The 26776-nt window shown below is 36.5% G+C and overlaps 1 protein-coding gene across 3 annotated transcripts in view; it reads right to left on the bottom strand.

Annotated features, from left to right (window-relative positions):
• The window catches only part of TBC1D22A (TBC1 domain family member 22A), a 178618-nt gene that overhangs the window by 85752 nt on the left and 66090 nt on the right, over window positions 1–26776 (bottom strand). For all 3 annotated transcript variants that reach the window (XM_040594075.1, XM_040594076.1, XM_040594077.1), the window contains 2 exons: window positions 22829–22935; window positions 7141–7216 (listed from right to left, as the gene is read on the bottom strand). In XM_040594075.1, the coding sequence (XP_040450009.1) occupies window positions 7141–7216; window positions 22829–22935 (183 nt within the window). The remainder of the gene's footprint in view (window positions 1–7140; window positions 7217–22828; window positions 22936–26776) is intronic.

The raw sequence follows: 26776 nt of genomic DNA on the forward strand, positions 1-26776 counted from the left end.
AACTTGTTTCCAGGTGGAATTCAAACTTACTATTGAAAATGCAACAAACAGCAGTTAGAAATATATTTGATGAGACACTCCTACTTCCAGACAACATTCATTGGACTTCCATAGCCTGTTCTAAATCTTAACTGTGTGCATTCATAACAGGGTTTATGCCTAACACTTTAAATTCCCCATCATGTTAAACTTGTTTTTTCTTCCTTTTTTTTTTTAATTTTCCATGAAAATAGTAAGCTTTGATTATTTAAAAGTTACAATGCTTACAGAGGTCAGGAATTCACAAACTATTTCACAGCCAGTCTCAACTCTTGTTAAGATCTCTGAACTCTGTTAATAGCATACAAATATAATCCCCATGGTTAAAACACAAAAATATTGTTTAGAAGATATATTAAATAATTATAATGCTCAGTGACTAGCACTTAAGAGTGGATTAAAGTATAATGTAGTAATTATAACCATAAAATCAGATAAAAAATAACTACTGGTGAGCTAAATAAAATGGCTTTGTTAAAATGAAAAAGAGCTTTATGGCACAAATTTATTAAAATGGTTATGAAATGCTTACAAGACTTTTAATCACTTCAGCACCAAGCTGACATATAAAGATAGACTGACAGAGAAGGTCCTTATTAATCACTGATTTTCAACAGCAGCAGTAAGGTCTAAATAAATTTGATGTCCATTTCTAATTCAAAATACTTCTGCACAGTTAAACCGTAACAGTTTTTTCAATTATTACAATTAGAGCTCTTTTTTCCAGATACTTCAACACAACCCTAGTTCAAAATTATATGTCAGTAAAATGTTTTACAATAAAATTAAACATGACCACAATTTTTCATATACAATGAAGTATTCTTTAACCATTTTTTAAAAAAAAAATCATTAGCATGATTGAATATGGAACAAAAATTGATCACACATCACCTACTACCATAGTTTCATCATCTGTTCATTGTATGAATGATTCAAATCCCAAGATTCAAATTAAAACCAAATTAGTTAATCTATATCTATCAGAGTATAATGAACAGATCACTTGTTCTGTGAGTTCTTATTAAACAGTAAGTTGTTCGATAAGAAAACATATTAATCTTGATTGACATTTTGCCTTTTTGAGATTCTAATTCTCCTAAACAAAAACAGTAAAACAATTCTTCTCTGCAGTTTAAAAAGTTCAATCATCACAGAAACTGACTGTCCTTTAGAAACTATGGAAGAATCAAAACTAATCAATAGGTATTTTCTTAGTACATTTTGGGCTTAACTCACCATATCAAATTAAGTTCTAAGCAGAACTGTGAAATATTAGTGTTTGAAGTACTGGACAGTTCCAGGGGAACAGGCACCTTTATCTCTTGAGACAAGAACCTGCTGGATCTCAAACACCAATGCAACATTCAGAGGAGCAACTGCAGGACTCCCAGGTGAAGCCCGGACATTTAAAACGTTAGCAGCCCAGAAAGAACACACAGCTCTTAAATCAACTCAGACATCAGAAAGAATAATTCTACTGGAACTAATCCTATTCTAATGAAGGATGTTTTATAAACATCTCCAATTTAATAAGAAACCGTAACACTACACATAAATATTAAGAATTGTATCAACCAACCTTTTAGACACATGTACAGCAAATATTTCAAAGCATGAGAAGTACACAGAATGGTGCAATTAAATAAGCTCTTTCACTGTGGATTAAAAAAAAATTTTGTATGTATTTTTGCTTATCTACTACATTTCATTAAGAACTTGACCTGCACATATATATAAACAATGCATATAAATATATACAATAACTTAATATTTTAAATTTCTGTGTGCATAAATAGCAAAAACATATGCAAAGTATAAATTTAAGTCCATGACATGGAAGTACTTTACCCCAAGTCCTCACTTGTGGCATTACCTACAGAACTGCAGACAAGTGACCAACCAAGACATTTGTAACCCAAGACAGAAGTATGATTAGTAGAACCAAGATTAATTTGTTCAGAACATTAAAACAAAATGCATTATCTAATTTGTATTTCATTTAAGTGAATGAAACAAACACATTTACAATATGGCAACGATAAAAAAACAGAATTGTTAATATAACATGGTTTAAAATGGTGAAAGGACATTTTAACTGCACCTAGGTATAAATAAAAATATTTTGCCGAACAATACTAGGTAGTATTTATTAAACCAGTAATTATTGAAATTAAATACAACTTTATATTTCCATGAAAAATATTTTCCTTTCTTTTGAAAAGTATGTATTTTCTTACAATATTAAAATGGAAATAAATCTGCAGTTCTCTCAATTAAAATATCATACGTAAGAATACCAGTAGTAACTCTACAAAACATGATCAGAAGATGTGTTCACAGTGGATACTGAACACATACTGAAATATTACTGAACTTTTGAAAAATGTAGCTGAATTCTTCATAAACTTCCTTATGGGAAAGTTAAAATACAGCACTTGTTTTATGCTTTTAAGTATTTTTCCATTGCTTCCATTTTCAAAAAAAGGGGGGAAAAATACATACAGCAACAGTAAGAGCTTTTTTTTTTAAAAAAAATAATTTTCTTCATTTTTATTGTCCCATTTATTGTCACTAAGATTCAAGGGCCAATTCTACAATAAGATCGGTAATTACTGGGGAAAGAATCTGGAACACTAATAACACAGAATTTATTTAACTACAAAAAAACATAAGCACAGATCAGGCTGTGCAGAACACAGATGCAAACCCCAGGAGTTGTTCTATAAAAGATGTAGAAAAAAAAATGTTTCCAAACTTACCCTCACAGAAGATGCAGAATATTTATACTGAATTCATTTGTGAATACTGCCTTTATTGTTTATTGTAATACTACTAAGAAGATAACATTAAAAAAAGATAAATGTAACATTACAACACTTCCCCCACCCCCCACCCCGAACTGCCTTCTTGTTAATTTAGAGAATGCCACAGAATTTTAACCTCTTTTATCAACATTTATGGAAATCTAAGACTACTTTTACCTACAAATCCTCAGCCTTCTCCAAATGGCTACCTCAAACTCTAATGTAATTACAAGATGTCTTACAGTAAATTGAAGAAGCTAAGACTCTCCCAAGCATGAAACCACCAAAATGTTAATACACAAATTCTGGAAATACAAATCCTGAATTAATTTTGGCATTCCTATAGTGTCTCCTTGCTTTCAAGCCTAAATGACGCAAAAGTGGAAGACAGCATGCAACATGAGTGTGCCCTTTTACAAAACATGACAGATGGTTCACGATTTAGAGCAGAAAAGTTCTACTGACATTACAGGAAACAGAAAAGATAATTAGTTATAACATTCCTTATATTATTGAGCTATCTATTGATCCTCCTTCTCGGTATTTTTGTACAATTCCTAAAACAATCTGAATGATGATGACAAGGAGATAAATGAGATTGAATAACGTTTTGTCTTGACATTCCATCTTGTCTATAACAATCTACAACAGTCCTATTAACAAACTCAAAAAATCCATTAAACATGATTCATCAAAATTATTTTCTGAAGTTTAAGAAGATTGAGATTATGATTAAATTAACAGAGCAGCTCGGCTGTTTGAAGTCTACTGCAGTGTTCTGCAGCGTACACACAAGGACAGTTACTTTGAGAAGAGTTGTGATCCATAAGGCTGGGTTAATGAAGGTTGCTTAAATCACTAGCATAATGTCTTAACGCTCTCCGAAGGACAAGCATCACTTTTCATACGCCAGTAATCCATTACTGTTAGCAAACAAGCCATACAAACTTCATCTACTCACACAGCTACTTGCTACATGAAGATTCTCTTCACCATGCAGCTACCCAGCATCAAGAAAATAATGTGACACAGTAGCAACAGGAATATTATTCCACAATAACTGTAATTAGCTCTTAGGATATTTACAGTAAACATAGATGGTGTGATTTCTTTTAAAAAAAACCCAACAGTTACTGAATTCATATCAGCCATATATTTCCCTTCAGCTACAGTAAAGCAGACCCAGTATAAAGATAAAAAGACAAGAAATGAAGAGTAAAGTAGAATAACATATAACTTAATCAAACTATGTTGTGTTTCCATCAAAAAGCCAGCCAGGTCAGGATCCCTTACCTGAGGCATCCAAAGGATGCATCCATACTGAAATGACAGCAGTTCACATTTACCATTGCCTATCTAACAGCTAAAACTCTTATTTTAATATTACATGTACTTTGGTGTATTTTTCTAGCAAAAGAATGTAACTGAGTGAACAGTCTTCTAGAAAAAAAAAGAAACGGCCCTAAGAATTCTGAAAAAATGCGTATCTTTTACTATCCAAAACTTTTAATTGAACCACCATAATATAAGGGTTGTGATCAGAAGTACAAAGTCCAATTGACAGCCAATTACTAACGGCATCCCTCAGGGGCCAATACTGTGCAACACCTTTACTAACACAGATGGTACAGAGTGGACTCCATGTTTGTGCATGATACCAGATTGGGAGGAGCTGTTTACATGTTGAAAGTCAGGGCTGCTATTTGGAGGCACCTTGGCAGGCTGGAAGAATGGCTGATAGGAACCTCCTAAGTTCAGGAAGGGCAAACATTTTGTACCTGGGGTGGAACAGTCCCATTCAACAGCACTGACCAGGAACCAACTGGCTAGAAAGCAGCCCTGCCAGTAAGGACTTGGGGATCCTGGTGAACAACAGACTGTACCCAAGTCAGCACTGTGTCCTTGCAGAAAGCAAGGCCAACTGTATATCGGGCTTTCTTAGCAAAAGAGAAGCCAACAGGTCAGGAGAAGTGATTCTTCCTCCGTACTCACCACTGATGAGACCATGTCTGCAGCATCATGTCCAATTCTGGGACACTGGCATACAAAAGCAAATCCAGTGGAGTGCAACCAAGGTAGTTAAGAAGCTGGAGCACTCTACACATGAAAGGAGACTGACAGAACTGGGTTTGTTCAGCCTTAAAAAAAAATGTCTATCAACAAGTACAACTACTTAGGAGAGTGCAGAGAAGATGAAGCCAGGTATTTTTACGGAGGTACACAGAGATAAAATAAAAGGCAGTGGACATCAGTTCCAGAAACAAAAATTCGGTTGTTAGGGGTTTTTAAAATCAAAAAAAAACCCAAACCACAATGGCAATAGTCAAACCCTTGAGGTGTCTTACCAAGAGGCTGGAGAATTTCCATTCCTGGACTTACTCAAGATTTGGCAAGGCAAGACTCTACATAGCCTGATCTAAGTTGACCCTGTCCCCTTAGATCAAGGGAGATTAAGAGAGGCAAGAGCAGATGGTTGGAACACTGACTTCCAGAGGCCCCTTATAACCTAAATAGTTTTAGGTTTTCGTAATGTCATTTACACCAAAGTCTTACTGGCTTCCTTTTAAAATAACAATGTCAGCTTTTTAAAACACTTCATAGGCTCCTATAATGAAAAAACTTGTAATGAAATTTCCCTCACTCTGACGCGTTATAATCCTCATTGTTTTTTTAAATAGTTTCCTTTAATATTTTTCTACATATGCTACAGGTATGTCATATGTACAACCCGCAAAATATACCTGCTATAATATGATCAATTCCTTAATGTTAGAATTTTGCTTTGCTTTTTCCAACTATACTGCTTAAAACAAGGAAACCATCCTCTACTACTCAAACGTGTAAATGCTCTAGAGTTAAGATTAATCTAAGATGTTACTTTAAGTATTTAGGACAGAAAGATCAACATTAACTAGCAAACACGCATGATGTCTACTGAAAACTACAAAAAAAATTGTTTATATAAATGCTCATTTACCAAGTTCAGGAAATCTATTTATAGGTATTATAATTAAACGCTTCATTTAATATACACTCTTTTGCTTCTATACGTATTCGCAATGTAAACACCAATATTGATATAAGTATAAAATGACATTAAAAAGTCACATTGTAAAGAGATTATTCTTTTAAGTAACAAAATACACTGCTTTAAAAATTTGGCAATTACATTGCTACCCTATATACATAAGTATCCCCTTATATTTTTCATATTTTACATTGTAAAAAATACATCTACAACAAAGTTTTACATGCCTTTACATTTATAGCGTAATGTTACATAAACATCATTCTCCTGCCCTTAGTTTTTGATCATAAAATATCCTTTAACATCCTAAAAGGGCAAAAAAGAGCATTATCAAATATTCAGGATGTAAATACATGCAGCCCAACCCAAAACGTGCTACGGTAAGCACTGGCGCAAAAAACCTTCACAGTATGCGTAATAAAAAGATGAAGTAAAGCTTTCCAAGAAGATTATCAAATATTAAGCTAAAATACAGAAATATTTTTTCTATCTCGTCATTGACAGGCTAGTGTCGCAAATATATGCCTGGTTCTGCTTGGCAACATTTTGTTAATACTCTGTTCACTAATTTAAACTATCAAGAGAGTATGTTAAGAATGGGCAAGCATTATCTCTTGCATTTCATTTAATTAAACTCTGTTCTAGAAATATGACAGTCAGCATTTCACGAAGGGAATTATTTCAAGGATGAAGGTAGAAAATATTTCAAAGCGCCCTGCTAAAACATGAAAGCATAATCTAAAATTACTCCTGCACATACTGTAATTTATCTATAATATTAAAGATGTTATTTCCACAGTTGACAATTAATTGGATTCCACAGAGAAATTATTCAGGCATTCCAGATAGCAAAATGATGCACAAAGGCACAAACATAGTGCCGAAGGACAACCATAAACAACCACTGTGACTTGCCCGAATTACAACAATCATTGAGCTTAATGTGAAACGAATACTGGCTGCCTTTTGTATGTGGTCATTACTCTGCTGCAAAGAAATTGCCATTGAATTTTGATTATATTGCCTTAATAAAAAGTAATGAAACTGGCTCATGCTCTAGTGGCTTTCTTTTAAATGATACACGACAGTGATCTTGCAAAGACCACTGTGCCACAAACTGATTATGACACCTCATCTGAAGAAGGCGATGTTACCCCAACCATGGCAGGTAACCGCAGTGAAGTTGGTTTGACTTCTTGCAGATGTTTTAGTGAAACACTTTCAATGAAACACCAGTTAGAAATTAGGTTAGCTTTGAAGACTTACCATCAATTCGACTAACAAGTTCCTCCAACATGTTCACTTTCTTCTGAATTCCTGGCTGTGCAAAAGTGTAGTTATCCTGAAGAAGAGACCACACACAAGTATAAGCTGGGGAACGGGGTGGGGGGAGGGAAGTTTCTTCTCTTTCACTTGCATATCTTAATCCATGCATTTTTCTATGTTTGTGCCTTGTTTTTACATTTCCTAGGTCTGTGTCTACAGTTGAGCAGTAAATCACCACATTGTAGACCCTACAGGTATTTCTGCATGAATTGCTCTCTACTTGCTAATCTCGCGCCCTTGAAGTTTCAGCTTTATTGCAGAAGTCCAAGTAGCTTTACAAGACTGTCATCTTAAATGTCAAAATGTGACAGGCAAGAAAACTTTTAGGGTGATTTTTTTCCATAAATTTACAGTTCTATCACAAATAATGTAGGAAATATGAAAATCTAGACCCTAATCAATGACATGACAAGAATTTGAACTTTAGAACTTCAGAATAATACCTTCCAGTAGCATAGGAAATCAAAAGTCTATTTCAATGGAGTCGTGACTATACTGAACCCGAGGTTACAGTTAATAACATGAATCAAAATCTAACATACAAGCTATACAGCTAAAATGGCAGGGTATTTGCACATATTTGTTTGAAAGTATTAACTTCAGTGTTGGGGTTTTTTATTTATTTTTGTATTACAGCTCTATAATATAGACTGGGCTAGAGTTTGAAATAACAAGGAAGAAAGATACTTTCACTTTAACCCCAAAGTGATCAATCTTTTTAAATAAAGACATTAATTAAATGCACAGGAATGTTTCTGAATATTTGATAGGCAATCCCTCAACTCTTTTTGTTATGGATTTCTATATAGAGAGGTTCAAGAAAAGAAAATTACCAATAAATATTTTACAAGAAAGTGGCTATGTAAAATTGTTTTCATGTCACCACTACATACACAGAAAACCAAGATAAAAGTGAACATTACTATTGTTTAAATAATTCCTTTGTGAAAATCAACTGGAGAGCTGAGAACTATCCCAAAAACCATCCTAAAAAATTCATCAGTGATGGACTGTTAATTGTTCTGAACTTGATTTCAAATTTTAACTTGACCTTAGAGTAAAAGGGATGAATATAAGTTGATTTTTATGAATCTTGACATATTTTTCTTTTAATAAAAAGAAAAAAGGCCATATTGACTTTTTTACTGTTTTTACACAGCGCTTTTTTATAATTTGTTTTATGAACCTGAATTGCAATTCAATCTTCAAATTCTGTAAAACTGCCATAAAGTATGAAACCTAAAAGTTCACCAGGAATATGATACACTAATAATTCTGTCCATTATAGTACATCAGCCAACAAGTGATGTATGGTATCAAAGTCTATTACATGCTCTGATCACTTGTAACCAACTACTGTAGTGGCTATGTAAAAGATTATAGCAAAGTTTTCCACAGGCCTAGCAGTAGCACTTTCATATTTGATATTAGAAATCAATGTATAAACCAAAACAGTGTTGACAAGGAAGCAAGAATAATTCTCTGAATGTTGGTGATTTCTGTGGAAAATTCCAACTACAACAGACAACCATTTCATCTTGTTGGCGTTCTCTCTAAAACAGAACTGAGCATCCTCAGTAGCATAATAAAGCATCAAAATTGAAAGACTGGAAATTACCATAATCTTATTTCGGGAACAGAGAAACTATCCCATGCACTGGGACAATACCTTTTATACAAGTCTGACACATTCCTGTATTACTCATACTGTTTCCTAAAGATGCTGTATCCTGGATGTGATACATATTTATTTTCTTTACAGAACCTGGTCTAACAACAAAAACTGTATTCAATTTTTTTTCTCCTAATGTTTACATACCGTTCTATTTATTTATTTAAAGAAAGTTAACTAGTATTTCTGGAAGTACTACTGTACTCAAAGTACAGCAATATGGTACTCAATTATTTAATCTATAACAGATCGGCTGTAAAAGTATCTGCACTTATTTAATGCTGAAAGCCAACATAGAGCTAAACCACTACTGCTTTGATCATTAGTTTCTCCCCAGGCAGTGCAACTCCCAATTGCCATCTATGAATTTGAAACTGTTTTCTTTCTCAAAAAATAATTTGCTCCATACACACCTGGAAATGCAAACAAAACTGTCATCTTGGATTTGAAAACAGGTAAGTTTCTTCTTCACTACATTTGACATTTTGCCTGTTCATTTATTTTTCTGTTCATTATTTCAGCCACAAATGAACACAGCTGGGAGTCACTCCTGTATCTGCTGACTCAACTAACTAGAAAGATGCTGGCTCCTCCAGTCCTTTCTTCTAATTAAACTATGCTGTATGTATTCCCTCCTATGACACTTGTAATTGACTTTCTGGAGTTTGCTGTAAGAAGGACTTTGAAAACAGAAAAAGCATTCATTTATCTACTATTCTTGCTCCTTTTTTGCTTATAGGTGGAGGGAAAAGCTAGTACCACAGTTAAAAAAAAATCCCAATATGTCAAACTCATGGAATTCATGAATTATTGCTCAGGGCAATATAGAAGTACAGCGGTTAAGATTTTAATTCCTCTATCTTATGATTTAATTGGCAATACCGGCTTCAAAATTAGTCAGCTTTACTCCCAACTCTTTCTATTTCCTACCCACCCAGAGGCGCGGTGGGATGGGGAACAGGGGTTGTGGTCAGTTCATCATAGTTCGCCTCTGCCAGAGAGCCTGCTCCTGCACAAGCTCATCTCCACAGTCCACAGCTTCCATCGAGGCATCTCCACCTGCTCTAGTGTGGAGCCCTCCACGGGCTGCAGGTGGATATCTGCTCCACCATTAACCAGCATGAGTTGCAGGGGGACAGCCTGCCCCACCGTGGTCTTCTCTACAGACTGCCAGGGAACCTCTGCTCTGGTGCCCGGAGCACCTCCTGCCTCCTTCTGCACTGACCTGGGGGTCTGCAGGGCTGTTTCTCTCACTTTTTCTCACTCCTTTCTCACAGCTGCTGTGCAGTGCTTTTTACCCTTTCATAAACATGTTACCACAGGGGCACCACCAGCATCACCAACAGGCTCAGCTTTGGCCAGCGACAGGTCCATCTTGGAGCTGGCTGGAACTGGCTCTGTCCAACACAGGGCCTCTTCTCACAGAAGACACCCCTGCAGCTCCCCTGCTACCAAAACCTTGCCACGTAAAATCAATAAGAGTTCTTTGCTAACTTTTGCAGAAAAAAAGTGTTCCAGTATTCAACTTTGCTACCTATTCCCCCTCACAGCTATGGGTCCTCAAAGGAACATTTCATTACTCATCCTTCAAAGTTTTATTATATTTCCTCATTTATTCCTCCTGCAACTTTGCCCATCCACTTTAAGCAAAAGAAAAACTCTGAAAAAGTCATCAGTAACTAAGAATAGGAGTGTCTTGCCTCAACAGGTCTTCAGCAAACAGTTAATATAAAATGCCTTATATTTCCAACCACTGCTCGTGACACTTTCTAGTAAGTATTCACATATGACAAAGTATGCATGAGTACACAACAGAATCCTCAATAAAGATAAAAAATTCATGCACTGGTGTGCAGTATCTAAATTCCTTGATGTTCTGCTCAGATCGCTTCCAACATAATTCCAGTGAATTATGCTAACCTACTTCACAGCTGAATGGTTATAATATCTAGTGCAGACTTGGACACATAATTAGTTTCACCTTACAATACAGAAGGTTAAGACTTTATAATGTCACAAGGGCTCAAAACTTGCTTCAGTCTCAAATCTTCGTATTAGTAGTCTGTACTTATTCTGCAGAGGCTAGTATAACCACCTCAGTGCCCTGCAACTACAACTAGGTCTGGCAGGACTTCTCAAAAAATAACCTCTATAATTTAAAATAAAATATTTCAATTACAGCCTTCGCTAAACATGAAAAAACATGTTAAGTAATTCCTTACATTTTATTTTCAGATTAGAAAAAGTTTAAAAGGAAGAAAATTGATTAGAAAGTGAAAATATAGAAAAAAAGGCACTGAACAAATTTAACTGGGAGTATCCTCCCATACTCTCAAAAAGACATGGGGACAAGGGGGAAGAGAGGAAGGGGAAGAAATACAGCCAGCCAAACTGAAAATAAAAAACACTCTCAATAATTTAACAATAATGATTGCAGTCAAGCACAAGTATAGGCACAGTGCTTCTCACTTTTTCAGGTTACACAAGCTGTTTACCAGCAACATAGTGATGAAAATATTAGAACCATTTACAGAAAGAAATGAAAAGTTTTGACACAAAGTCCTCATGTGCTGTTTGTTTTTAACAAGGTTTTGTCAACCAGATCAGTGCTTTTAAATACAAAGGATACATTAAGCAATCTGTATACAGCATACCTAGACATCTACTTTCTCCACTGATGTATATTTAAGAATTCCTATACATCAATTTAGGTATGTTCAAGTATATTATCAAATGAACAAAAGACAACTGAAAAAAAGCTTTCTAAAGTTGTATATTTATCTCATTATGTCAGAAAGGGAACTTTTTAAATTTTTTAAACTCATTTAAGGACTTCATTCACATATTTGTGAATCCTCTAAGCAAACTCATATTAAAAACCTTTGTTCACCTTGCTCTCAAAGTTATGTGAAAAGGTGGGGGCAGGTAGGAGGGAAACATGACACTTAGACGATGATAGCCAACATATATATTAACACTACCAGTGGTAGGCAGGGTTTAGCAACAAGTTTTTTGAAGCTGGAGATAGTAATATAAACTCAATCTTAAATACAGATCAGGAGAAACAGTGCACATGCACAAAAACACACAAGTGTGCTGGAGTATGCTGTTTGCACATATTCCACTGCATGTTCCAGAATTACTCCAAGATACTTCCTTTAAATGAAAAAAATCTTTCAACCTTGTAATTATTAAGCCTGATTTTTGAAAACAAAATATCCTAAGCAACAGCAAAGAGATTTACAAAGCATTGCAGCCCAAAATTTTCTACATGGAAAAGAATATCTTATTTATTCCTATAAAACAGGATGGAAAAAGCAACATCTTATTAAAAAAACAGGTACAGATTCTCATGTTATAATAGTATCCATCATCCCAGAATCAAATCCCCAAATCTTCTACTGGGCTACGTAATGAAATCTCAGTTTTACACAAGTGGATGTATTACAAACAACTACAGAAACTGTTGAAGTAGCAATAAAAGAAGTGTTGGGGGTATATTTTTGGATTATGGCACAGGCCAGGCAACAGTTCGAATCTGGGCAAGAGCTAGAAATTATAAATATGGACAAGTACAATCCCGAAAAGGTGAGGCAGTAAATTTGAGGTAGAAGATAAAATATTTTTATTCTGAAGCATACTGATAGCACAGTATATTTCATCTAAAACACAAAGCAACGCCTTAATATAAGTATTACAAACCAATTACAAATAGATCTGTTCTCTTCCTGAAAATTTTACTCTCTGTGACAGGCCAGAAAACTGTGTTACTGGCTTTCAAAGAGACACAGGCTCCTTAAAAGCTTCTGAAGGCACCTGTCCTGAAGAAAAACTACAGCCCTCAGGATAAATCCTACTGATGCCCTCAATTTTCTATTACCTGAAGTCCCAACAAAAGCTTATTGTTACTAACTTAAAATCGGCTACTGGGCCAAACAAAAGAACCACCTTGGGTTTTCCCCAAACAACTACAAAAGACAATAAGAGCAAATTAAGCCTGCAGTGATACGCTTGCAGCATTTTTTTTCAGTTTCCCATTTGCTGCACTGAGATTTCTTTAACTCAAGGTGGTAACCTGGTAATTAAAATTGTTTACAGATTTTTCTTCAACCACACTTCAAACCATTCAGGTTCTAAGCTCATGTAAAATGCTTTTCATCCTTTGACAAGTAGCCCTGCAGCTTAGTTACTCAACCACTTTTTTTTTTTTTTTTAAAGCCAATCACTCAGCAGTATTACAAGATACTATCTAGGTCTTGCATAAGAAAAGATGGAAAGCAACTACTCCCTATACACCTTCTTCATCCAGCTCATCATTTTAGACTTCTATTACATTCCTCCACTTAGTGAAGTCATCCAAGCTGAAGAACATAATCCATCACCCAGAAACTGTTCCATACCTTTGATCACACTTATCTTGCTCCATAATTATTTTTTTAACTTCCAATCCATCATTTCAAAATGGGATGTACAGAAGGGATTAAAACTGCAAACAGCATACTGAGCACAAGCTTACCTTATGTTTTAAAAGTAGCAAAGTGATGTTTTTTTTTCTTTCGAGAACTACTTGCATAAACCATTCCCCTCCCTACGTGCTAACATGTCATGCTTCTACCATGGATGCTCAGCTTCTTTACAAACTTCTGGTAAAGGACTTTATCAAATTGCGTTTTGGAAATACATTTAAACTGTACAGCTTTTCACAGGCTCACAGATTCCTTTCCAGATTTGTGCTGCTTTACAGGAGTTATAGAAAATATTAAATAATATGGGGGTTTATCTTTTGACCGTTAATTCCGTTTGGTTTTACACTTTCTACAAACTTTCCTGATGCCCAAGTCTACTCGTCTGTGCTCTTTTGAATCCCCTTGAAAGCATTTACAAAATTCGATGCCATATCCACCCCATTCCGTTCCTCTCATACCAAAGCAGTTTTGAGCATTGATTTTCTTGTTCACCCATTGCCAGAGACCCTCACAGGAGGTAGGCACAGATACATTTGAAACTGAGCAGATTTAGCAATTGCCTCTGCAGTTCTTACTAGGCATCCTGATGCACAGTGCCCTAGTGATGCATTCAATCCTCTCAAACTGATGGGGAGGTATTTAAGTCCTCCAGTGTCCACTAGAAATTCCAGGAGCGTTTCAACAGATCTCTTGTGCACAGGCGCTAGTGCAAACTCAATAATTTTCATGTAAAGCTTATTGTGGCATACTCCTACTATACAGTTCAGTGATATCACGAACAATAGATTTAACTGCAATTCTTCTAAATCAATGTACAACTTATACTTTGCAAAGTAGACACTGATGCTATATGACTTGGGCTTATTGTTAAAGACAGTCTCAGTGTAGACAAGTTTGAAGGATCATTTATTCCAAAAAATTAAAATGTTGACATTTTTAAACTCAGTTTTGCGTACATCAAGAGTTTCAGGATCTACTTTGAAACAGTTTGTCTGAGGCCAGATCATCAACAACCACGATACAGTCCTTAGCTGCTCAAGCTAAATCTAAAGTAGATACAATATTTTTACATTTTAACTCTTCAAAGTTTTGAACAGGCAATAGTAAGTAAACATGCTTTAATTACTGTCACATCAAAAGAACAGGACTACCATAACAATTGTGTTAATTACATTCCAACGGCTCATAGCTACAACTCTACTGCCTGAGTTTATGAACTTCCTAGCATTGTTCAATAAAATGTATTTTTTTTTCCTCCAAGTACTAATCAAGTCTTCAAAGAACTCTATGAACAGGAGCTTCAAACAAGACTTTAAGGTTCCGAAGGTACGTTGGAAATAAGTCACACAGAATAGCATGATGCTGCATATGTTTTGCTGTCAAAAAAGTCTGCCCTTAATGGTATTCATTCTGAACAGTAATTCATATGTATAATGTGTGAGAATATTCTCTTAAATTGAGAAAGTTAAACCCTGCTTATGGAAAAATTTCTAGACATTTTTTCTACTTTTAATGTTCTTTTCCTTCCTCCAAGTTTAAAACACCGTAAAACAGTATTTGCTCCAATAGATTATGTAAGAAAAATAGTAGACATCTGAGCACAAATACAGGAAGTATTCTGGATAGAAGCACCTGTTGTAGTCATGCTTACATTTCAGAAGATTAAAGTCTCACATATGACATACAGATAGATACCATTTAGGGGTATTATTTAATAAGTGATTACTAAAAAATGTTGAAGCTATCCATTTCTCATTAGAAGACAAGCCATTCTAGAATCCTGAACAGGCACGAATGTCTGCCCTAATTGTAGAACCTATTTCTCATGAAATTTCTCATGTTTATGACTTTTCACTTAATACCTAAATTTGGGAAACTGGATATTTAAATTTAAAACTGTTCATAATTTAGAAACAGCTTTACGGAAGGCACTGATAATGAAAAGAATAAGAGTAAACTCAAGGTATTGTTCATTCATCAGAACAGAAGTCTCCATTCAACAATAAACCCACTTTCAGCAAGACTATCTGTTTACAATTCATCAGCAGTCATCCCTATGGATGATAATATATATAATTATAAAGTTTTACCACACAACCTGCACTTTAATTCTAAAATATAAAGCTGTTACTTTTACAAGTGTTTTAAAACACAATTCTGATCAAGCAATCCATTGTTTTTCCTAAGAACAGTCATAGCTTCAAGAAAAGAAAAAAAAAAACCAAAACACACACACCATCTTTTGTAATTCTCAGGATACCACTTGGACAAGACACTAGCATAAAATGAACAATCTGAATTTCTGGAAATCACTAAGCAGTTATTACTGTACAGAACTTCTATCTCACAGATGGAGTTACAGCGACAGTAGCTGCAGGAACAGACACAGAGCATGAATATGCAGCTCAAATGTTAAGAGAACTACACGCAGAAATAGGTACTGCTAGAATTTCTGACAATTCCTGACAGGACTTCCACATTTTTAAAACACAGATTTCTGACTGGCATTAGGATCTGTTTCTACAGAAATCAGAGCATGACTGCAGTACTGTCTTTCAGTATCAGCTATACTGTGTTAGTGGTGACTCTGAAGACTGCGTGCGAGACACTTATATAGTGTATCACATTTTCCCTGAGCACACCACGTTTGCAGCGTTATGTTCAGATGAGGAAGGTGGGAGGGAAGACTACTTTCTCAATTTATCTAAGCTTACCAGAAGCACTGGGCTGATGCAAACCCAGAAATCCCAGACAAGCTATCACTGCATTTGCACAGGTAGACGCTGTGGTACCCGTGATACAGAAACTTGACCCATGCACAAAAGAACATCCGCAATAGACATGCAGTTCACATGACAAGAGACAGGTAACAGACAGATGCCAACAATTACAGTCCATATTTGCTGTATCTATTTTGGCTAACCCATGTTCTCAGACAACAGATCATAACGCTAAACGAGCTATCCAAGTGAACTGAATACATAATCAAGAAACTTGTCTTGCAGGAGTTTAATGAAAAGGCACAAAGAACGCTATCTTCAACCTATTTTTTCCTTAAAAATAAACCTTTGGAAGGTCCTGTGAAGAATTTTCAGAAGAGCTAGCACCAGCTATTTCTGCACGTACTTCTCTGCATCCGAGCTGCATATTCATGCTGTTTATCTGTTCCTGCAGATCTCTGAAAGGCATTCCAAGCAGCATTCCATCCATCCACCCATAATTCAGACTTGAAGCACACATTAGCAACAACTTTCCAAAACTAAGGAGCAAGAAAGAACTTTGCAGGATTCCCACTGCAAATCATAAATCTTGCAATTTAATCAGCTACAGAGAGACAGCTAATATATACTCCAGTCCCTGGAAATGAATTATCTCCCTTTCATTCAAAAAAATTCACAGGCCCTAATAAATAATAATATTAATATTTTATTGCTATTTTTAATACATCTGGTTAGATCATTATGCAATGCATATATTTCCCCTTTGGTTATTTTATTACCATTACACTTGAACTGAAAACGGAGTGTTATACTCTATTTTATACATGAACATTACATTTTCAGGTGGCACAGATCAGCGTGAACTTTTTACTTGAATGTTAACGGGACTCTGTTGAGGAAAGTGTTATAAAGGACAATTTAGTAATAAAAAAGATAATTACGATGGATGTATGGGAATGTCTACTTAATTAAGCGTAAAAAATACTTATGGGATAAGTGCTCGTTTTCCCATATGCACAGCCATTATTCCTACAGGTGAAAATGCAAAAGTGCTCATGCATTTAGAAGTGTTCTAAAGACAACCAGCTTTATCATGAACACGGTGGACTGACATCTGAAACATTTTATCTTTCAACTGCTCAACTTGAAATGCAAAATAGTTTTGGAAATTAACCAGCTACTAAAAAAAATAGGAATACATGATTCTTATTCACAATACAAATGCACCAAAATACTGTTGTATAGATTACAAATGTGAAATTATCAACTAACGTGTTGAAAATAATCAAGAATGGTGGTCTTATTTAGCCATATTTTGCACATGGCCACACACCCCCTCAGAAACAGGTTTTTATAGGTAAGCTTTAGAGCATCTTGCAAGACTACAAACTCGAGACAAAACTAAAGTTTTGTGGCTTTGTGGGACAGAACCAGTTTTTCCCGGCTGTCTGTAAAGACATTCCATTATCTACAGTAGATCATATGGAAAATACTAAGGGAGTAATAAGAGCCAATTCAATGATGAACTCCAAGAAACAGTCAGCAGCAAATTTCTTGAGTGGCAGAGAGGCTTAAGTGGATCATCTAGACCACCGCATATTTGCCACAAGCTTGGTAAACTGAGAATTTACAGCTGTTAAAGTAAACCTATGTCTCAGCTGTCACGATCCTACCTGGGCCCTGCTATGCAGTTCTACTTACTACTTTCCTGCGTGTGCTGGTTTTGGCTGGGATAGAGTTAATTTCCTTCACAGCAGCCAGTGTGGGGCTGTGCTTTGGATTTGTGCTGGAAACTGTTGATAACGCAGGGATGTTTTCGGTGCCGCTGAGCAGCGCTTGCACAGAGCCAAGGGCTTTTCTGCCCCTCACACCACCACACCAGCGGGTGGGCTGGGGGGGGCACGAGGAGCTGGGAGGGGACACGGCTGGGACAGCTGGTCCCAGCTGACCCAAGGAATAGCCCAGACCATATGATGCTGCCCAGCGTATAAAGCTGGGTGATGAAGGAAACGGGGAACATTCAGAGTGATGGTATTTGTCTGTTCAGGTAAGCATTAAGTGTGATGGAGCCCTGCGTGCCTGGAGGTGGCTGAACACCTGCCTGCCCGTGGGAAGGGATGAATTAATTCCTTGGTTTGCTCTGCTTGCATGCACTGCTTTAGCTTTACCTATTAAACTGTCTTTACCACAAGCCGTGAGTTTTCTCACTTTTATTCTTCTGATCCTGTCCCCCATCCCATCAGGAGGGTGTGAGCAAGCAGCTGTGTGGGGCTTGGTTGCCGGCTGGGGTTAAACCAGGACATTGCAAAGAATTGAGAAAATTTGCTCAGGTTTCCAAGTAAAACACTCTCACTGAGGTGATGAAAAGCTGGCTTATTTATTCATTTTAAAATCATTAATATAGCAACCTATAAGCGATTGCTGTCTTAACAGTTCCTGAAATTATCTTCATATTTTTAAAACATCCGTGGAGCTTAGTTGCCAGCCAGGGTTAAACCATGACACTATGGTACCTATTCAAGGTGTTCACCCCCTAAATGAATCAATCAGTGCTTTTTTTGTTTATTGTGTTGGCTGGCGGTTCTGCTCTGTAAGTTAGCTCGCAACAGGTAGCACTCAACAAGGGATAGACAGGAATGAGCGTTCAGGTGCAGACAGGAGCACAGGATTACTACAATTTGATGTAAATCAACTTATGCAATTTGGGCATGATCTGATCTTAAGAGTTCCAGGTCCTACCTCACCCATCCTCATCTAGTCCTTGCCCTCTGCCAGCAGATTTGGTGAGTGTGCATGCAGAATGCAAGTTATTAGAATCATATAATCATACAATGGTTTGGGTTGGAAGGGACCATTAAAGTTCATCTAGTCCAAACCATGGGCACGGACGCCTTTGCTAAATCTGGCTGCTTAACACCGTATCAAACCTGACCTTGAACACTTCCAGAAATGGAGCATCCACAACTTCTCTGGGCTTCCTCATCATAAAAAACATATTTGTTACGTCCAATCTAAATTCACCCTCTTTCAGTTTAAAACCATTGCCCCTTGTCCTGTCACTACAAGCCCTGGTAAAAGGTCTATCTCCAGCTTTCTTATAAGCCCTTTTTAGGTACTGAAAGGCTACAATAAGGTCTCCTTGGAGACTTCTCCAGGCTGAACAACGCCAACTCTCTCAGCCCTTCCTCATAGGAGAGGTGCTCCAGCCCCCTGATCATCTTTGTGGCCCTCTCCTCTGGACTCCCTCCAGCAGTTCCATGACCTTCTTATGTTGGGGGCCTCAGAACCGGATGCAGTACTTGAGATGGAGTGTCACGAGAGCAGAGTAGAGGGGCAGAATCACCTCCCTCAACCCGATGGTCACACTTCTTTTGATGCAGCCCCGGATACAGCTGGCTTTCTGGGCTGCAAGCGCACATTGTTGGGCCATATTCAATTTTTATCTACCAGTATCCCCAAGTCCTTCTCTGCAGAGCTGCTCTCAGCCCATATTGATATTGGAGATTGCCCCAACCCATGTGTAGAACCTTGTACTTGGCCTTGTTGAACTTCATGAAGTTCAAATGGGCCCACTCAAGATCCCTCTGGACAGCACCCCTTCAATAAAACAAACTTTATTCTCTGCAGGTTTTTTTTAACTCCTTCCTCTCAATAAGCTGATTTCTTTTTGGGTTAGTTCTCCCAAACAACTCAACCTGCAACTATGTGACCTTTCTATCTGACAAGCAAATGAAACCAGGAGAATAGGAGTAAATAGCAGCACTCCGCAATTGCACTGAATTAACTGTAACGTCATTAGTCACATCAGTAGCATAATCTTCCAAGCCTGCTTTTGATAGACGAGTGCATCCTTGTATACATCCAATCAAAAACCATTTCATTTCTGTAAGAGCTTAAATGTTCATCGATGCAGTTGAATTCCATTACCATTCCCTTCAATATTTTGCTTATCAGTACTTGATAGTTTTGTATGAAAATAGAATTTTAAGGAGAAATTATGTAATCTCTGAACTTCCTTTTCTAGAAAAGAACAGAGCAGAAGGTCTGTGCCAGAAGATATTCTAGAAACTGGTAAAAAAAAGTTGGAGGGCTTCCATTTCTTTACCTGGCTTTCTTCCTTTCGAGTTCTCACTTTTTCTCTTCATAAATTTTCATTTTTTTTTATATGTAGTCAAATATTTCAAAATGTAGTAGTTCTGAGAGATTGAAATAAGCAAACCAGCTTTTTTTTTTTTTACAGGAATCAACATGCAACTATGTTTTTCAATAACGCTACACAAAACATTGAGCTACTACTCATCTGACCTTTAACCAGGAGAAACACACTTAAAATAACCTCAAATAAGTTGAAGACCTCTGTTTGTTGATTCAATTTTATAACAATTTTGTCCAAAGTGAACTCTGTTACAAGCTTAAATTCACAATATGCCTTAGCCAATGAAACATTCATATTAAGACATAAGCCATAGGCAAGAATATGTTAAAGCACTTTTATAAAATAGTAAGTACAATAAGGAAAGAAACATCTGTCAAATAATGCAGTCAAAATAAAGAATCTGTAAAGCACTGATTTAGTTTCACTGAAAACTACAGCTTCAACTCATAACAACAATTATGGTTATTCACATTTTATAATGATTTATTAATGACTGGAATTTTCAACATACATAAATTCAGTCTCAACATTTTTGCTACATTAAAGCCACTTGGAGAAACAACACCTCAAATTTTCAAGCACATGTCCAAATAATTTCAAAACAAATAAAGTTGAATGGGACCTACCAACAGGATTCAATTTATTAAGTACAGTAGAAGCACTTATCCGTCACTTCACCTTTTAAGAGAACATTAGGAATAAATCAACCAAAGTTTTGCTATCCCTGCAACAATTTCTATCGTCACCAATACTGAAAATTTCACAGAACAGATCCTCTACACTCTACAAGCAACTCATTTGAAAGCAGGGAATAATCAGAAAGAGAAGTTATGAAGATAAAAAAAGAAAAGAAGCAGCAATCTGATGAATATTTGTAACCCTGATTTATTTTTTATCAGCTCACTGAAAGCACCAAACAAACACTGAATGCCTACCAAAACATTTTTTTGTGGCCAGTGCAAAATAGAAATCATCACCTTTCAGAAACTTTCACACTTTTAGCAATGGTCAATATTGAACCCACTGTAATCCAGGAATTCACAATTATATTATTTTAATACATATATTCTGAGTGTACCAAATCAGATTATTTTTTACTTTCCAGCAAGATACAACACGTTTATTTCAAATAACACAGATCTGAAAAACAGATATTACCTAAATATTATTTGGTGCCTATCGCAACACAAAGCCTATACAATTTAATTCAGGTTACTTCTTTGTAAACTGAAAAATTGGAAGTTCCTACTCTACGGTGTGTCAGCATTGCAGCACAAGGTGCTTCAATATACTAAATACCAGAGATGCCTGGACTCCCATTTACTGCATGGCAGATCATATGGATTCCTCCCTCACCTAAATGCAAAATATTTAGCTATCTATTTACTATTTCTTGCAGATACTTCTACTTTTCATAAACTTCTATGCCAGCCAATGCAAACATGTACACACAAATCTACCACTCAAGTCTGTAACTTGCTGCATTAACAAAAAATTGTGCCTACATTTACAGCTTCTCCACAGAGAAAAAATTCCAACACCCAATGAAGCAACACAAGTATAAAGTTTTAAATGGATGTTTTAAAAATATGAAGATAATTTCAGGAACTATAAAGACAGCAATTGCTTATAGGTTGCTATAGTAATGATTTAAAAAAATAATAAATAAGCCAGCTTTTCACCAGTTCAGTAAGACCATATTACTTGGAGGATTAAGCAAACTTTCTCCATGCTTGGCGATGCCTTGGTTTAACCCCGGCTTGTAAGCAAGCACCACACAGCTACTTGCTCACTCCCCCCCAGTGGGCTGGGGGACGGGATCAGAAAAGTAAATGTGAGAAGTTCATGGCTTGAGATAGAGACAGTTTAACAGGTAAAGCAAAAGCAGTGCATGCAAGCAAAGCAAAACAAGGGATTCATTCACCACTTCCCATCAGCAGGTGGGTGCTCGGCCACCTCCAGGCAAGCAGGGCTCCATAATGGTTACTTGGGAAGACAAACACCGTAACCCTGAATGTCCGGCCCTTCCTTCTTCTTCCCCCAGCTTATACACTCACAGCATGACATCATATGGTGTGGAATATCCCTTGGGCTCGTTGGGGCCAGCTGTCCTGGCTGTGCCCCCTCCCAGGTTCCCCTGCCCCTCCAGCCCTCTCGCTGGCAGGGTCTGACAGACTGACAAGTCCTTGACTTAATTTCGACATTACCAACCAAGAACCAAAGACACCAGTGTGCTATCAACACTGTTCTCACACCAAATCCAAAACACAGCCCTGCACCAGCTACTAAGAAGAAAATTAACTCTATCCCAGCTGAAACCGGGACAGGTGACTGAGGTGCACAACGTGCCTCTAGAATTGATTTTAACTCTGCTCTAGAACATCATACTACAATGAAACATGCAGACATATTGATGAAAAGAAGTTGCACAATTTTTTTTCCCTTTTCCTTTCTTAATATTACACCAAACTTGTGCAGATTTCTTCAATGGGAAAACCTGTTTCTCCCCTGCTTTTCATGGATGTAGTCTTTCTCAACAGCCTTAAAGTAATTCAAAGCCATGACATTAATTGGACAACTCCGCTACTTTCAGACAGGAAAAAAATCAATTTACCTGAATGCCATCAAGCAACTTGCTCATGCACCAGTAACTGTCAGCTTCTATGTTCTGCAGCACTTCTTCAGGCAGACTGGAAACATCAAAATTTTCCACTTCTTCTTCTGTTTCAAGAAAAGAGAGAGAAAGACAAGTCAATGAAGTGCACAGAATAAATCAAGCAAGAATGAGGAAAATAATTGAAAACAAAGACAACCACCACTTATCTTCTAGTCAGAAACTTCAATGCACATTTACTTTAAGAGGGACTAAATGAATCATTTATTGCTCAGCTGTGTTACCTAATGGCTTTAAATGTTAATGAATACTTAATTTCTTGCAGACTCTGAAAATCTCAAATCATGCCTGGTTAACCAGAATTAATATATAATAAATTACTTCATTCTAAACATTTCACACCTGAAAGAGGTTCATCAGAAGCACTCTGAGAACTCTCAAGCTATGTATGAACAATCTCTGCCGAACATGTCTATATTTGCACCATGCACAGCAAAATATCTTGCCAGTCTTGACAAAAGAAAAAGCCCTGAAAAATATTTTTAGAAAAGCAGTGGAATTTATTTAGAAAGCTGACCACAGCTTTTCAAAGGGGATTTGTTTTTCAGGCAAGCATTTGGAATAAGAAGGAAATCAGACAAAAGGAAACAGACGATTCCCACCTCCCCACCCCAAACCCCTCCTCTCTATACTGGAAAAGCACAGAACCCCGATGATGTCTAATTCATGGAAACTAAGTCTTTAACAAAAGTATGTTAAAAGAAATTCACATTTTGCTATGAACTGAAACTTTACCACCTAATCCATGCTGTTTTATTTTTCAACCATGGCATCTGAATTAATCCATTCTGAAAAGAACACAGAACGTGCTGCCTTGCCAGCTAATTCCCAAAGGCCCCATACACCTGGGAATGCTTTGAATAAATGCTCTAGCTCCCCTCTTGCAGCAGCTCACACTGTCATACTGTATCAAGATGAGAATCAAAGCAGAAACTTTCCCAACCCTGGTTTCTTCTCAAGGAGGGGGTATGCAGAAGAGATGTCTTATTCAAATTTGACAGAGTATGATATACCAAAGAAGGAATTTCCTCCATTACACAACTGCAAGTTAGCACAGAATAAACAGTAAGAGAAAACCAAGTATGCGTAGTATCTTAAAACTCCTCTACTATCCAACCCATAGCTTTGCAGTATGTCATTACAGAAGCCTAAGTACACCTTTAGGTTGTCACGTTTGATTACGCTACCTTAAAGTACTTTATTTGTCAAGTGGTAATAACCATGAGCAGTACATATTACAAAACAATTTTAACATACCAGTGATTTTACCACTACTAATAGACACTGGTAGCAGGGTGTTACCAAAGCATTCTTGTTTGCACTGATGTCTATATGTGGGCGTGCATCTTCTAAGGGATCATTGTTTTTGGATTGTGAAATATTTATAGCTGTAGGAGAAGGCGATCAGGTCATGCTAATAAAACATTAGTTCAGATATTGGAAAATCTGGTAAGTAAAACAAAGGATTGCAGCACTGATTCCATAAAAGTACACGATCTCAGAGGTGGCAGGACTGTAAACAATGCACCAGTAGTCACCAGTGGTTATTAAAGGAATGCCACCTTTGTATTCACATACAGTTTTAAAACCCTAGTTTCTAGAATATCTACAAACAAGTATCCAACATATAGTAAATACCCTAGATAATAAATATAACACTGCCTTGCAAAACAATAGAGTAGTAGACTGCAACAGCATATTTTTTTTTTAATAGCAGATCATTTTGTGAGGAGGAAAAAACTCCTTGCCCAATGTCAACAGCATATTCCTCCCAGCAAAAGGGAGGGCAGACTCCCCAGAAGTCATACTCCTCTCCCAGCAATGGAGAGCAAATTATCACAATGCTCTGTTGAAACCAGGGGTAACACGGGCAGTAATTGGGAGGTAACATTTGCCTCCAACATCTTTCTGTTCAGTTCCCATCACTTTCTCTATTAGATTCCCCTCATTTAAGACAGGTTCTAGAACAAATTTGGGTTCATTGCATTTATTACATCTAACTCCTTCAGAAAAAGCATATTAAGAGAAAAGTTTAACATAATATAAAAGGTTTTTTCATGGTAAAGATGCTTGACTACAATGGAGATAAGAAAGGATTAAAGGCAAACAGACCAACATCAACAAAAAACCCAAAATGTCTAGCAATGAAGAAAACCTCACTAAGATTAGACAAGCAACTAAGGTGATGTACGTTTGGAAAAATTATTCCAGATTGAAGTGCCATTTCCACAGCTCAAAAAAGACAACAGAAAGATCCTTCTAAGTCCAGAAAAAGTAGCCAGTGTCAACATGTCCTTTACTAAGTCCACTAACAGAAAAATTAAGACTACTCACAAGACCTACAAAAATACTGAAAATTGTTAGACTTAACGTGGACAAAAAAGTCAATTTAAAATGCAAGTTTCATATGAACATGTGAAAACAATCAGTTATCTACCTACCTACCTCCAACCTGCTGTGCCTTGAGGTTTTAAAACAAAAAAACCACCAAAATTTTCAGTAGAGAAGTCCTTTTAAAAAGTTCAGAAATTAAGGATGAATATTCCCAGTAATTTAGAAGAGAAAGACTTTTCCAGACAGAAAAGATGATAAATGATATACCCTCTAAAGCAGGAACAAGTTTTTTGGTATGTTCTATACATTCTTTCTGCTCTAGTTTGGGTAATCCTATAAATCGGAAGATACAGAGAGCATTTAGGAACCATTCAGTTCTTTCACTAAAAGAATCCATAATCCCTAAATATAATGTCACAGAGTCAGAAGCTCAACCATTACAGAAATAAAAATAGCACTCTTAGGAAGTGCTCATCCAGCTTTTTTGATCTGTCTCTCCCTTTGGAAGAGACATCCCAGAACATCATGCATTTCTGTGCCTTATACTGACTGATCTCTAGCATTTTCATAAACCATTCAAACATAAAATAAGTATTCAGGATTTTTTTCTATGTTCTTTAAACATAGTAGGAGCTTATATATTCATATATGTTCATTCCCATTGTGCTTTTCATGCACCACTAAGTCATCTCTTCTAATGTCAGATAATAAAGTTTCGAAATACAACAAAAAATTAAAAATCAATCTAATTAAATGTGTAAGACAACCCAATTACATTTCAACTGTACACTAGTAGGATCAAATCTGTATAAAACAAGTGTCAAACTTTAGCTTAAAACTCTGCAACTAAATATTTCCAAGAGTAAATTAATTACTTAAGAGATACATTAAAATACATTTTTCATTAGATCAGCCAAGTAGTATATTTTTATATGTTATATTAACCGGTACTTTTTGATTTATACCTGGTATACACAGAACACGGAGCTGCACTGTGTGAGCCATCCAGACACTAAATCTAATAAAGGTGGCACAGCACCACAAAAGCTGCCAAACAAGCAAGCGCTCAGTGATGTGCAATAGTTTCTGCTGCATCAATTCCCCTTCACTTGCTGCACTTCACTGAGGAAGTTCAAAACTGACTATGAATATCTGAATGACCCTTTTCCACACTAAAGTTGAAATAAAAAAAAAAGCCATCCATTTTCACGACAAGCTCCAATTCAGGAATATTTGATTGGCAGAATAATATGCAAAATAACAGTTTATATATGTTTATTCCTTTGTGTAGGCACATAGTGCCAAGTGCTTCTTGCTCCACGCAGTTTTATGGGGAAAAGCAATCCAGTTGTGTGTTACTCTATTTATTTTATGTTTTTTTCCAACACTTGGGTGAAGAAAAGCAACACTAGAGAAGTTTAGGAAAGAAAGAGTGGAAGGGATTTCAGGCCAAACAACAGAAAAAGCAAAACTAACCAACCCAAAAGTACATGACATTATTTCAATTTTAAGGCTTGTGCTTGAAAACAGAATTGCAAATTCTGGTTTTAGATA

Source organism: Falco naumanni, chromosome 5 (assembly GCF_017639655.2).
Source record: "Falco naumanni isolate bFalNau1 chromosome 5, bFalNau1.pat, whole genome shotgun sequence".
Taxonomy (NCBI): domain Eukaryota; kingdom Metazoa; phylum Chordata; class Aves; order Falconiformes; family Falconidae; genus Falco; species Falco naumanni.